This window comes from Galleria mellonella, unplaced genomic scaffold, assembly GCF_026898425.1.
Source record: "Galleria mellonella isolate WM207_F2 unplaced genomic scaffold, CSIRO_AGI_GalMel_v1 utg424, whole genome shotgun sequence".
NCBI lineage: Eukaryota > Metazoa > Arthropoda > Insecta > Lepidoptera > Pyralidae > Galleria > Galleria mellonella.
The window spans coordinates 2,007,929-2,023,249 of NW_026442097.1; the positions used below are offsets into that span (position 1 = coordinate 2,007,929).

The 15,321-nt window shown below is 34.4% G+C and overlaps 2 protein-coding genes across 3 annotated transcripts in view; one reads left to right on the plus strand and one right to left on the minus strand.

Moving 5' to 3' along the window:
* Positions 1-11,540, plus strand: part of LOC113519494 (ITG-like peptide) — a 68,007-nt gene extending 56,467 nt beyond the window's left edge. Inside the window, exons 4-6 of one of the 2 annotated variants that reach the window (XM_052898297.1) lie at positions 4,061-4,171; positions 7,517-7,653; positions 9,334-11,540. In XM_052898297.1, the coding sequence (XP_052754257.1) occupies positions 4,061-4,171; positions 7,517-7,653; positions 9,334-9,453 (368 nt within the window). In that variant the 3' untranslated portion in view covers positions 9,454-11,540. The remainder of the gene's footprint in view (positions 1-4,060; positions 4,172-7,516; positions 7,654-9,333) is intronic. The other variant, XM_026904609.3, reaches the window with a different exon arrangement.
* A 1,269-nt stretch (positions 11,541-12,809) lies between these two features.
* LOC113519493 (uncharacterized) lies at positions 12,810-14,983 on the minus strand. The gene is made up of 2 exons (XM_026904608.3): positions 14,839-14,983; positions 12,810-13,279 (listed from the first exon to the last, which is right to left on the minus strand). The coding sequence occupies exons 1-2, from the start codon at positions 14,890-14,892 to the stop codon at positions 12,851-12,853; spliced, it is 483 nt and encodes a 160-aa protein (XP_026760409.2). The 5' UTR covers positions 14,893-14,983; the 3' UTR covers positions 12,810-12,850.
* Positions 14,984-15,321: the final 338 nt, after the last annotated feature.

The window sequence follows — 15,321 nt, forward strand, 5'->3', positions numbered from 1 at the left end:
AGAGCATTGCTGATCTAAATTATTACTGAACTGCTTCAACAGAATAAAATAGAAGTAATCTTTAGTAAATTAGACTCGTTTACAAGTTATTTTTAAGCGACTTTAAAAAAATAAGACGGTTCTCGGTTCGGTTGTTTGTTTTTTCATGTTAGTTACCTCATAACTACGTCAGTTGTATACCCACTTGGGATTTTTTTTCTGAGGATGTACTTACAGATTGGTCCCATAGCATTTTAAACATATCGATGCAGTAGTTTTGTTTTTAAATCAAAATCACTGGGTTTGTTTCAATTGAAGTCGGTTTTTTGGGACACAATCTTTATTTCTTGAAGTCTATTGATAAGAGACGGTCTTGTTGATGGCAAAGGGTTTTTGGAACTTAAATTACTATCATGAATTAGTTCTCTTTATTGCCACGTGATCGCTATTAGCATTGTTTGTTACAGAAAAGTACAACTAACATACTATTACATCAAATGCACTGTAAGTTTGAATAATAAATAAGTATAAATTAATTATAAAAAAAAGCCCCTATACAAACAAACCTAAAACAAGAGCTCGAAACAATGATCTTGAAATGCCTGAACAGATCTTCAAAAATTGCAGTCAGTTCTTGGCTCTATCACGTCAGCTTTTAAACAAAAAACCGCGTCTTAATCTGTCCATTCGTTTAGAAGCTACGATGCCGCAGAGACATACAGCACTTTAAACTTATAATACCCTTCTTTTTACGTTGGGGGTTAAAAAAGAAAAAGAGGGATCTAGGGAGAGATTTTTCTGATTCGAAATAAACACCGTCACGTAGTTAAGAGACAATAAAAACAAATATAAAACAACAAAAGCTATTAGCAAGTCCCACGTACAAACTTTATTGTGTTCCGTGTCCTAGAAAATTATTTTATTTTCACACTTAGGCCCTGTGGTAAAAACATTTTATTAGGTGTAGTGGTAATGGGGTATTTTCTTCGTATTGTTATTGTTATTGTATCAGATAGGACATTATTATATTCACACTAATTTTTACCTGCAGCTTCGTCCGTTTGATCAGGACATGTTTAATGGCCGAAATATATATAATACGTGTATATCAAACTCCTATAATTAAATTGAAAATCGTTTATCGAAGTCACTTTTCAAGTGGCTTCAAATAGAAGGAATAGAAGGGGGAAAAGGGATTGAAGGCGTTGGAGTTTGACAGCCCCATTGCTGACAATGCGCCCTATAATGTCGACCTACCCGTGGTTCCTCCTGAAAACCATCGTGAACGATTTTTGTTGAGTTCGTCACCAGTGGCGTAACTATTTGGGGCTTGTAGCAAACTTTTTTGATGGGGCCCTATCAGTAAAAAAAAAATACTTTTCAAGTAAAATAAAATACTCAGGTACAAAAAAATATTTTTGAGCTCGCAGCCTCTTGAGCCCTTTTGGGTCGGGGGCATGTGGCATTTTGCCAGCCTTGCCACTCTATTGTTACGCCACTGTTCGTTACGATTAACTAACTGGCCTGCTTTACCCTCACCTGTCATCTCTCACTGGTGCCCCGCCAGTGTATACCGATAGCGCGGCTGGTGTTCCCATCCCATTATCACCCATCAAAAAAAAAAATAGAAGGAGGTACTCGATACTGTTGTATTTTTTTTAATGTTTATTACCTCATAATTCAGTTAGTCCTAAACCGATTTGCAACATTCTTTTTTATCTAAAAGGATATACTTACAGATTGGTCCCGTAGAAGTTTTATCAAAATCGGTTCAATAGTTTGGGTTTTAGATCAAAACAACTGGATTTGTCACAATTGATGTCGGTTTTTTCTGGAACACAATCCTTACTTATTTTACGTTAAACTTCAGTTAAACTACATTAAACAGGAATAACATCAGAGTCCTTAGGAATGGCAACGCATCGGGGGTATCATGGGCGAAACAGTATACTCTGTTATGTCCACGGTACTGCTCATGTCTATAGGCGACGGTTACCACTTTCCATCAGGTGGGCCGTCAGATTGTTTGCCATTCTAGGTTGTATAAATAAAAAAATCACGATTAAAGCCGTTAAGACGCCAACAGACAAATTCATTTCCACACAACAGTAGTAAGGGTTGAATAAATATTTTTGATTGCAGACAAGGCAACGATATTACGGACGCTTCCGCCGCCCATGATGTAAATTGGTCGTGGAACAAACGTCTCGGAGGGCCTACCATGAAATATTTTCCGAAATTTCGGGCACGAACGAAACTGAAATTTGATGTTAAAATTACGTTATACATGCCGTTTAAAGTTGTTAAAAATGTTAAAATATCATTCCTCTGCACTATTAGGATAGGATTTATGATGTACGAAATATTAAGCTGCATTTACTGAGCCGATTTCGGTGCGAACAAAAATACGAAATTGAGCCCGAAAATTTGGAATTTCATTTTATGGTAGACCACCGGGTTCTATAAACATGATGAATCTCCCTCCGCGTTCTTTATTGTTAAAGATAACGACTCCTAGCGTTTTACGCTTATGTATTCTGTTTGGAATGTTTTTAAGATAAATTTTATATTCGAAAGTTTATGGATGCAGAGGTTTCTTTGTTAAAATATTCATAGTGAGTTTGTTTGTTTGCTAAATCAGTTATTTTGATTAACAAATAAATTTGATTTACCAGTGGGAGATTTTGTACAAATGTCGTTTGTTTGAGCACCTCTGTCCCATTCGTGTTTCTACCGTGAAGCAGTTGTGTTTGCATGGCTGTGTTTCGGTTTGAAGGGTGGGGTATGGCAGTGAATTTATTGGATACAGAGGATTAATACCTGAGTCCTCAGGTATGGCAACGCATAGGGGTATCATGGGCGAAACAGTATACTCTGTTATGTCCATGATACTGCTCGTGTCTATAGGTGTCGGTTATCACTATCCATCAGGTGGGCCGTCAACTTGTTTGCTATTCTAAGTTGCATAAAAAAACAAACTAAACTACTTAGCCGACTTTGATAAAATTATAAGGCGCCAATCTGAAAGTACATCCTTTCAAGTAAAAAAAAAGAATATTCCAAATCTAGTTTTAACTGACGGAGATATGAGATAACAACCAACACAAATGGAAAAAAACGCTGAACTTAGAACCTACCATTCTGAAGTCGGTTAAAGAAGGGAGTTCTCTATTCGTCTGTATTTCCTGTGTAGCTATTTTACACGTTTATGTCGTCAGTTCTGAATAGATTTTTATATTTTTTTTTAACATTCGATAGAAAACTCCGTTTGGTCCCATATCATTTGCAAGACGATTGAATTGGCCGTATTTCTTTGTAAACATTTTACTGTTCTTCATATTGCGAAAATTCAATTCATCATCGGTCAGTTGATAAAGAAGAAGGAAAGAAGGAAATATTTTTATTCCAGTTAATTCAGGTTTAAACATTTTTGAATAATATTTTTTTTTTACCATTATCGATTACAATTATTTTTTGACGCACACTAATGGTAGCGGAATTAAACAAAATAATTCTAAATGGATTTCTTTGTGGAACAAAGAACTGTTTGTTGAGAAGTCTATTTATAAATAAGCGAGTCTATTTATAATATTCTGCTATTGAGTATAATTACGCAGTTTCAGTTAAAATATTTACAATGCATGTGTTTATGTAACATCGCGTCGTTCTTTGAATTTTTATGTATGTGTATTCGAGCATGGATGAATTCGTGGATGCGTGGGTGCGTGCGTGGGTGCGCGCGTGGGAGCGCACTTGGATGTGATAATGCGTACTCTGCGTACGTGCGTGTTGTCGGTGTGTGTTTGTGTGTGTGTGAATGTGTGTTTTATGATTGAAGCTGCTGTTTTTTTATGAAACTAAATTGTTTACTTCACTAACATTGTTTATTAAAAATATAGTCAAAAAATCATCCTTATAAGAAAGTTATTCTTTAAATGTGCTTTATTTTTTAACATTGTAAGACTGTAAGAGATCCCTCTATGGGATAAGTCCGCCATTGTATATTAAATCATTTACCAGTATTTAATCTGAGTTATGTACGATAAAGATTTTTACAATTACAATTGTTTTCGTTTGTCACCAGACGACGGCGGCCGCTGTTTGCCAGCGTTCGCCGGGAGGAAGCTCGGTGAAATATGTAACAGGGAGAACCAATGTGATGCCGGTCTGGTCTGCGAAGAAGTGGTACCAGGTACGTATACCGAGTAGAAGGAAATAGATTTTCTTTTTAAATAGACTTTTTTCAAGCTCTTTCAAATCGTGAATTCTTTATGATTCTACTGCTAAGTTCGGAATGTTATCTGCTGACAAGAACCCGTAAGAAATTCAGCAATTTCTGTTTGCCCCGTGGTTGACTTGTAGAGAACACCGTTCGATGTTAAGTCCGCCATATGTAATATAGAATTTAACAACGGCGCATTAAAGTTTAAATAAATAAATATAATAATAAAAGTGTTTTTCTTAAAAAAAAACCAGATTTCAATTACGGCATAACTTGTTATTTTGATTGAAAACTAAACTACAAAACCGATTTTGATAAAATATCCAAAACAACAATTTAAAAACCTTTCAGATAAAAAAAATAATTTTCCAAATCAGTTTTATCTGTTATGTCCATGGTACTGCTCATGTCTATAGGCGACGGTTAACACTTTCCATCAGGTGGACCGTCAGCTTGTTTGCCATTCTAAGTTATATAAAAAAAAAAGTTAATAACCGACGGAGTTATGAAACAAACAAAAATAAAACACAACAGAAATGTGAACCGTCTTATTTTTTTGAAGGCAATTGAAAATAATTCTAATCAAGTGGCTAGTACTATTCGTTTGTTTACATTCTCATTATGTTTTATTGAAATACTCTGTTAACTTCATTACTTGTCGTCATTATTAGAGTCACGTATGTTAAGACCGTCATTTCTATAAATACCGCTGGAGTCCCTTTATCCTTGTTTCGTGCTTCAATTAATAAATTGCTGTGACCTTCCTTCTGTTTGCTGGTGGGTATGTTTAATTAATTACTTAATGAAGACTAAAATTATAAGCAATGGATTTATATATGACTAGCTTTTACCTACGACTTTGTTCCCCTGAATTTGTCCGGAAAATATCTACTATCCTTCGTGTGGGCTCGGTATAGAATTGGCCACCTCTTTCTTTATCGTGGGTGTTTTAAGAAGCGACAAAAGGATGGGCAGCAGTGTCCCTCTTTAAATAATAATAATAATTTATTTATTTGCTAGAGATGTGGTAATAATAATGGTCTTAAATATAATAGATCTACACATTTCGCCTTATCTAAAGGCGTGCAAATTTAGTATTATAATTTAGTGGCTTACGTATATTAATAGCCTAGTAGGATCAATCCATAAATATTGGCAGCCGCACACATACTAGTGGTAGCAGACTAAACAAATACAAATACAAACTAAACAAAAACAAATACATAACAAGTCAATAATATAACAAATGTCATACAATACAAATGAAATTACACATTTGCATACATTCATTTAATTTTTTAAAAAGTCATTTATTAAATAAAAATTGCATTCCAGTAACCATTTTTTTAACCGTAATTTAAAGTGACTTACTGATAGTTCTCTTATTGATTTTGGTATTTTATTATATTAATAAACATCTCCAAGGCCCTAACTGCTGTTGCTAAACCGCCTGCCAAGCGTGGCAACTACTGACAATACCCCCCAAGGGGAAGACTCATGTTCAACTGTGGACAAATAACAGCTGATACTAAATATAAATTATTTTAACAATATGTGCATAAAAATCTTAATTGAAAGAAGCGAAGTACACAGGCAGCTATGGGCGGTCTTATCGCTAAATAGTTATCTTCAAAATAACTCTGTTACCTTAAAATTTAACCGTAATAAATCAGCGTGATCTATCACCTAGGTAAGAGGGTAAAACTTTTCAAATTACCAAATTATATTTACCCGTGAGTGTTGTAAGAAGCAACTAAGAGGGGCGAAGAAGGGCAGCAGCGTCTTAAAACATTTCTAAAGCCTAACTGCGGTTGCCAATCCGCCTGCCAAGCGTGGCAACTACTGGCAAAATCAAGGGGAAGATGTTCAGTGGAAAGTTAATAGCTGATACAAAAAATATGTATATAAAACACATTATGTATAATTATTTCAGTATGTTTCAGTCACATATTTTTTAGCATATCTGTTCTCTTCATACGCTTTCTGTTTTTACCTAATGATTAGCTGGTAGAGAATACCATATGATATTAAGCTCGCCATTTGTACAAAGTTTTATTGTGCAATAAAGAATAAATAAATATATAAATAAAAAACTCTACTAGTGGGAGACTTTGTATAAAAGTCGATTGCTTGGGTCCTCTGTCCCATTCGTGTTTCTACCGTGAAGGCTGTGTTTCGGTTTGAAGGGTGGGATATGGCGTGAATTTACAGGGTACAGAGGAATAACACCGCCTTACTGTACTTATACAATTGTATCGTTGTGTTTGTAAATTGTCTCGCTTATTTCCTATATTGTATAATGTAAATAAAGAATACTCATTCATTCATTCAATAACACCTGAGTCCTCAGGAATGGCAACGCATGGGGGGTATCATGGGCGAAACAGTATACTCTGTTATGTCCATGGCACTGCTCATGTCTATAGGCGACGGTTACCACTTTACACTAGATGGGGCGTCACCTTGTTTGCCATTCTAAGTTGTATAAAAAAAAGTCTAATTTGAAGTAGTGAAGTAAAGACGCAGCTATGGGCGCCTTATCGCTAAGTAGCTACCTTAAAAATAAAATTGCTATCTTAAAATTTAACGGTAATAAATTCGCGAGATCTACGATTTATTAAATAGGGCAAAACTTTTCGAATTACAAAATTACTTTACTGTGAACAACTTGAAAACGAAATTAAACAGCTTAAGTTTATCAAAGGAATATTATAAACTTATACAGAAATTCTTTTTTCTCATATCTACAAATTATTTGTTTACTTTTCCCCGTTTTATATTGAAGCAACGAATTTTATGAAACATAAAAGAAAATATGTGGGCGTCACTTAAAATGTTTCCAAATAAGATTTTATTTTCAAAGAAAACTTCCAGACCAGCGATACAGAAAAATCAGGCCAATCAGTATATACAAAATCTAACAAATAGTCTAAAAACATAATGTTCAATCAATAAGATAATAATAAAAAAAATACAACTTCGGTTGTAATAAAACCGGTTATTTTGATTTCAAAACTAAATTATTGAACCGATTTTGATGAAATTACCAATGGGTAATGTCTGTCTTTTCAGAAAATATAAAAAAATTCCAAATCTGTTTATAACTGATGCACTTATGTGTTAAGCAATTAATCAATCAAACAAGCAATCAATAAAGCAATCCATCAATAAACCAATCATTGAACCAACAAAATTAATCAAACAGTCAATCAATTAATCAATCAATCAACCAACCAATTAATCAATCGATTAATCAATCAATTATTTATTTACATGTAGTGCGCTATGTTTAACATCAGGTTTTATTCTTCGCAGGTGAAATGCACGTGTGCCGTCCACCGTCAGCTGGTCGCAAACAGTACAACGATGATTGCAACTCCTCGAGTGAATGCGACATCACCAGGGGATTGTGCTGCATCATGCAGCGTAGACACCGCCAGAAGCCCAGGAAGGTAATAACTTTCATGAGTAGCAACGTCGCAAGATTTTTGCCTTTTGTGGGTCGCAACATAAAAATTGTTGAGAAACACAGAGAATTACATGGGATAGAGAAGAATATAGAATAATATTTCCCTGATCATATTGCGATTAGGCAGACGGAGTCGCGGGAAAAATGTAACAGGTTGTGGAATGAGCTCTCTGCCGAGGTTTTCCCAAGAGACTACAGCATGGGGTTCTTCAAAAGGGGGGTAAAGAGGTTTCTTCAGGGTCGGCAACGCGCGCGTAATACCTCTTGTATTGCAGGCGTTCATAGGCTACGGTAACCACTTACCATCAGATGGGCCGTAAGCTTGTTTGCCAATTCAGTGGTATAAAAAAAAAGATTGTATATTTCGACCCACGTTCCTTTAACATATTCGGTTACACTGGCAGAACTCTGATAATTTTTATATCACCCTGTGTAGCTGCCGTGAACTTCCCGAATGCAAACATCAGTACAAACTTTTACAATTATAACGTTAGTAAGTCAAATAATTTCGGTTACGAATTGCGTTCAATTTGTTGAGTTCGTATTGTTGATTTCTGGAATGCAAACGAAAATTTTGTGTGTATTCAAATCTTAATTCTAGGCTTTTGCTATTATTACATTACTTATTATTTTACATATTATATATAATAATAGTATGTTTGTCCTCTAGTCCTGGCATAGAATAGGCCATCTCTTTCTTTCTCGTGAGTGTTGTAAGAGACGACTGTAGGAGTTTTTTTTTATACAACTTAGAATGGCATGTTTGCTGACGGCCCACCTGATGGAAAGTGGTAACCGTCGCCTATAGACATGAGCAGTACCATGGACATAACAGAGTATACTGTTTCGCCCATGGTACCCCCCATGCGTTGGCATTCCTGAGGACTCAGATGTTATTCCTCTAAAGTTTAATGGTCGAGGGATGAGTAGCAGTGTCATTCTTAAAACATTTCCAAAGCCTCACTGCGGTTGCCAATCCGCCTACAAAGCGTGGCAACTACTGGCATAACTTCCAAAGGGGGAGGCCTATTAGCAATGGACAGTTAAAGGCTGATTTACCCGTTACTTCGTATGTGTGGATTTGAAAACTATAGAATACCAATGAACCACTTAAAGACCACTTTTATCTAGATGACGTTTTAATTTAAAAAATATAAACATATGTACATGGAAGATATTTAAATTAAATATCTTTCATGTACATAAATCATCTAGTTACTCGAGAGTATACTCTGTTATGTATAATGTACTGTTCATGCCTATAGGAGACGGTTACCACTTTCAATTAAGTGGGTCGTCAGCTTGTTTGCCATTCTAAGTTGCATAATTAAAATTAGTAGGATGTACGTAGTATATATTTATATATGTGTATGTATGTACTGTTGGTATACGCTGGCGAGGTACCAGTGAGGGATGATAGGTGAGGATGAAAGAAGGTCAGTTAGCTCATCGTGACAAATTCTATAAAAATTAAACAAGATGGTTTCCAGGAGGAACCGCGTGGAAATCAACCTGATAGGGTACATTATTAGCAATAGAGCTATTAGATCCCCATTACTAACAATCCCTTCCCCCCACGCAGTATATATAGTCCTTGTCATTTTGTACCTATTTAATTATCCATGTATATTACTCGTATATATATTCTCTTTCTGGTTTTTAGAGCTGCGGATACTTCAAAGAACCCTTGGTCTGCATCGGTCCAGTAGCTACGGACCAGATCCGAGAGTTTGTGCAGCATACAGCCGGAGAAAAACGGGTTGGCGTTTACAGACTACACTAAATTAACTCACTACATTTACACAGTATATAATAGACAGTTAAAATACACACAAAAACTTATTAACATGATAAATTGAAATTTTAAATAGCGATTGGTATTCTTATTCATAAAGAATACAATCAACTATTTTGTAAAAATACAGTCAACAAAAATTAATTAATTACATTACAAAATGTAAATACCAATTGCTATTTTTATTTGCATAGAATACAATTAACAAAAATAAACGAAATTTTAATGTAACTGTCCATTACAGACTGTGTAAAGTATGTTTCATAATATCTTTTACTAATAAAAATATTATAATACTGACTATACCTAACCATGTATGTTATATTGACATATAATAAATACATCAATAATGAATTACATGCTTTTATTAGTAAAAGGTAAGGGGAATTGGAAAAAAATGTTAAAAGTTTTCCATTAGTTTTTTTAATATTATATTATATTATCTAAATATAAATTAATTAAAATATTGATATAATTCATACGAACAATACTTTGGAGATCATAAATATAATGTTTCATGTAACAGGCAGTAATTACATGTTTATGTATTCGAGATTAATTGCAGTGTATTCTGTATAACTGTAATTAATCTGTATTTAACATGTAATTGTATTTACTTCACGATCATATGTTAATTAATAATTTAAAAAAAGTCTATATAATTTATGGTTTGCAACTTTTTAATTCGAAACTTTTAACATTTTTTCTAAATTTTAAATCAAGCTTGGAAATTACGTTATTAAAATGTATAGTAAAGATAAATTAATTTGTAATATTGTAGTTTATTTTCGTGAGTTAAATAACTTCTTAACATAATTAAATTATTTTTTTAAATTTAAATTTATTAACTAATTTTCTTAAATATCAATACACTAATGACTGTTTTTAGCTATTTTATACTATCTATATATTTTTTTTATGTAATTATTACTTTTTTAATAGTGTAATTTCGAAGCGTTGTTGGAAAAAATAAATGAATATATTGCTTTGAATAATGGTTGACCGATTAGCAATGATGCTTTTATTTCGAAATTATTAAAGTTTTAAAAAATTAAAAAAAGAATCATATAAAATATAATAGACAAAAATCGAGACATATCATTTTAGTTTTTATTTTTAATTAAATTAATTACATGTGTAGAGATTTTAGAATTTAACAAAATTAATTATAATGGATGTTTAAAAACTAATTCATACTTATGAATGTTATTTAAATATTAGTAATTACAGCGTGAAACATCGCATTATTAGTATTCTAATATGTTTAATCATTAAATTTAAAATTAAACTATGATTAGATTTAAATATTAATTGTAACTAAGTCTTCAAAGATTGAAACAAATACATATCTTACTGGCTGGGGCATTTATGGTATAATTGTAGTATTTAATAATATTGGTGTTAAATTTATTATTATATTAAACTACGTACTAAACATATCATGTATAAGCATAAGCTGCTCTTTACCATATAAGTGTAATATATTTTTTCATTTTTTCGCTTAATTTTTTATTATAAAATTTTAGGTAAAAAAAATTTTCGAATCAAAACTATTCTAGGTGCCTAGGTAAAATACATATCAATATAATAAATATAGTCGTTTTTTTTTAAAAATTAATATTAGACGTAACACACTTTATATAAAAAAAAAAACACACGGTTTTAAGAAAAAAAAAACACACTGTTGTATTTTAATAATGATGAAAAAACTTAGCCTAAGTACTGTGATGTGTCTACATATTTTCTGAAGATGTATAAGTAAAAATGGGGGAAAAAAAAAATAAAGGATAAAAAAAATATTTTTCTGCCAATGAATCTTCTAAATAGTTGTTAAAGATATCAAATATCTTCTCGAATACATTTTCTATTTGTTTACTGGTTACACTTTTCGACATGGAATATTATATATGAAAAGTTACAGATTGGCCTAAGAATTAGTATGGCTTATAGAAATAGTGAAGCAAGAAATTCATAATATAATTGTTAGCTAGATATAAGTTGAATTGTTGTACTGTACTGCAACTTATGTATTAAACATATTATTATGTGTTATAATATACAAATTATGTCTGCAATGTAGTTGTTATTTAATATCCTATACATTTGAGTCGTACGTATACGTGGGTGTCGTAAGAGGCAGCTAATTCGTGTTTCAACCGTGAAGCAGTTGTGTTTACATGGCTGTGTTTCGGTTTGAAGGGTGGGATATGGCGTGAATTTACTGCGTACAGAGGAATAACATCTGAGTCCTTAGGAATGGCAACGCATGGAGGGGTATCAAGGGCGAAACAGTATACTCTGTTATGTCCATGGTACTGCTCATGTCTATAGGCGACGGTTACCACTTTCCATCAGGTGGGCCGTCAGCTTGTTTGCCATTCTAAGTTGTATAAAAAAAAAGCTAAGGGAAGTTAATGGTCGAGAGATAGCCAGCAGCGTTCCTCTTAAAGTCTAACTGCGGTTGCCAAACTCTCTTTATAAATAGGCCTGTTCCGTAATTAGTAGTGGACAGTTAATGCCTGATGAAAAAATGTCATATCACATTATTACGTACCCGGCATAGGATGGGTCACCCCTTCCTTTCCCGTGGGTGTCGTAACAGGCAACTAAGGAGGGCGAGGGATGGGTAGCAGCGTTTCTCTTAAAGCATCTCTAAAGCCTAACCACGATTGCAACCCGCCTGCCAAGCGTAACGACTACTGGCAAAACTCTTCTTATGGGGAAGGTTTATGTTTAGCAGTGGACAGGTAACGGCTGAAATAATAATAATAAAATAAGTTTTCTCCCTCGAATACTAAGGTTATGGAATGAGCTTCCTGCCAAGGTTTTGCTAAGAGACTACAATGGGGTTCTTTAAAAGGGAGGTAAAAAGGTTTCTTCAGAATTGGCAAAATTCGGCAAATCGCCAAATCGGTAATGCCCTTTTTTTTAAAACAACTTAGAATTGTAAACAAGCTGACGGCCCACCTGATGGAATATAGTAACCGTCGCCTATAGACATGAGCAGTACCATGGACATAACAGAGTATACTGTTTCGCCCATGATACCCCCCATGCGTTGCCTGAGGACTCAGGTGTTATTCCTCTGTATCCAGTAAATTCACGCCATATCCCACCCTTCAAACCGAAACACAGCCATGCAAACACAACTGCTTCACGGTTAAAACACGAATGGAACCGAGGTACCCAAGTAATCGACTTTTGTACAAAGTCTCCCTCTGGTAATGCCCAATGCCCCTGGTATTGTAGGCGTTCATAGGCTACGGTAATCGCTTACTATCAGGTGGGCCGTATTCTTCTTTGCGACCTCAGTGGTATAAAAAAGATCAAATAAAAATTCAAAGTATAACTCATTTATATTTATTAAATAACAATAACCTAAAATTTACAATAATAGAGTGAGTAATGTTTGAACAACACACAGCACCAACTGCAGAAGTCCAGGTAGCAGTCCACCGCCGATTCCAATCAACACATCATCAGCTAGATCAGTAACTGTTGATATCAGGGTTGACAGTAACCCTTGGATATTAACTATGTTGGTGGGCGGAGTGGACGGGTTAGCACCGGCCGCGTACTCGGGTAGTGATCTTAAGAAGTTGACAATTGCCAACGCTTGGGAGTAAAGCTTCAACAGTGACGTCTCCAATGCGCCCAAGTCTACGGGTATCATGCAAGTGATAGAGGGCGGTAGTGTGTCGAAGATTGAAAGAAGTGAGAGCAGAAGATTGTAGACATTATTCAGAAGTGGTAGAAGAACATTGACGAGGGGGTATACTGCTGGGAGCTGGACGCCTGTCGCTGCGACTGGGGGCTGTGGATAGAACACAGAAGTTAGTATTAATTTTCGACTATAATTCATGGCTTTGCACACATGCAAATTTGGATGAAAGTATCCTAAACTTGTAAATATGTTTGTATGTACATATTTATTAACTCTTAATTGTAAGTTACATTACATATATGAACTGACCCGGCAAACATTGTTCTGCTATATCAATTAGGGATACTCTAAGGACGTCATCATATGAGCTCTTGAATGTCCACTGATGAAGTCTTCTCCATAAGAGGAGTACTGGGATTGGCAAACGCATTTAGATTTTTTAGAGATGTTTTAAGAGGGACGCTGCTGCCCGTCATCTGACATCAGTGGCCTAAGATTCATCATCATCATATTATTTTTTTTTTTACTACGCAGGGGGCAAACGAGCATGCGGCTCACCTGACGGTAAGTGACTACAGCCGCCCATGATCACCCACAACACCAGCGGCATTGCAGGTGTGCTGCCGACCTTTTAAAACTTTTAGCCTTTAACTGTCCACTGATAAACATAAGACCATAAAGAAGGGTTTTGCCAGTATTTGCCACGCTTGGCAAGTGGGTTGGCAACATTATTACGCTTATAAATTTCAAAAGACGGTAGCTAAAGCAATCTCTTCCAGACAATATTTGGGTTGGGAGTAAAGAAACAATGCGGTAGCTATTTGGCGCAAGAAATGTGTCTTATGAAAAATGCTCATTTTAATATTTTATTTTATGTATATATGTTTGTTACTCAATAACATTTAAATTTAGCTATTTATTTATTTACTTTACACTTTATTGCACCAAATAAAAAAAAATAACGAATACAGTAAATATTAAAGAGAAGTGATACAAAAGGCGGCCTTATCGCTGAGCAATCTCTTCCAGACAACATTTGGGTAGGTATTTATTGGATTTGAATAAAATTTGAGTAAGTTATATCCTAACTTAATATCTATGTATTAAGTTAGGATATAACTTATGTATCCTAACTTAATACATAGTATAAGAATAGATATTTTATGTGTTGACACATGCAGGGAAATAGTCATGGGAAAGTTAGCAGAAACAATGGCAGTTTTAAATGTCACAAAGTTAACATGGCAGACCCTGTCGATTGCAAAAAGAACCATCAATATCGGCTCAAAATTTATTAAGTAATTGTGTACCATTAAAAATGTAAATTCTGCAAACTAAACAAGCACATGGCCCAACTAGGCTTATGCCCAAAAAGTGTTTGCAGATTTTGTCACAGTGAGGAAGAAACGCCGCAGCACTCAATGTGTGGCTGTAGCCTATTCGTACATAAACGATATATCTCCTTTGGAAAACACACTCTATACCTTGAGAAGATAAAAAACATCGCTACAAAGAACATCTTAAAATTCCTATCGCTGATAGGAGTTAGCAGCGAACTTTACAAAAGGGCGACCACAAAGATCATGGAAAGGTCGCAGTGTCACAGATTTTTCTGCCTAAAAAAACCGTTCTTTCAATAATAGAAAATATGGATGAATTGAGAACTCTCCTCCTTAAAGGAATAACATGAAAATATATTTAAAACTCACCGTTAAAGTACAAGCAGCGACTAAGAACAATGCAAGCGTTATTTTGAGTGACATTTTTTTTTTTTTAAAATATATATATATTTTTTTTGCTTGTCAATTTCGTTTTACCCAAAACACCTTACTTCCCCAAATATCTGATTTACTTTGTATTAAAAAATAATATTAAACGTAATATATATATGAAAAAATTGCAAAATTACATAGTAGATAATATAATATGAGAAGTTGGCTTAATATTAACACATATTGTATAGTATATTGTTAGAAACATATAACATAACTTATGTAACATATTACTATGTTATCAAACTAACATTGTTATCAATATTGTTTTAATAGGTGAAAATGGTATGGTAACCCCGCCTGCGCTATCGGTATACGCTGGCGGGGCACCAGTGAGACATGATAGGTGTGGATGAAAACAGTTGGCCCATCGTGACGAATTCCACTAGAATTCACCAAGATAGTTTCCAGAGGGAACTG

Excerpts from the sequence above, each read along its gene's own strand:
- LOC113519493 (XM_026904608.3), bottom strand. The coding sequence starts at position 14,892 with ATGTCACTCAAAATAACGCTTGCATTGTTCTTAGTCGCTGCTTGTACT. Across the intron at positions 13,280-14,838 it reads TCGCTGCTTGTACTTTAACG|CCCCCAGTCGCAGCGACAGG; the intron begins GTGAGTTTTAAA and ends TTCTATCCACAG.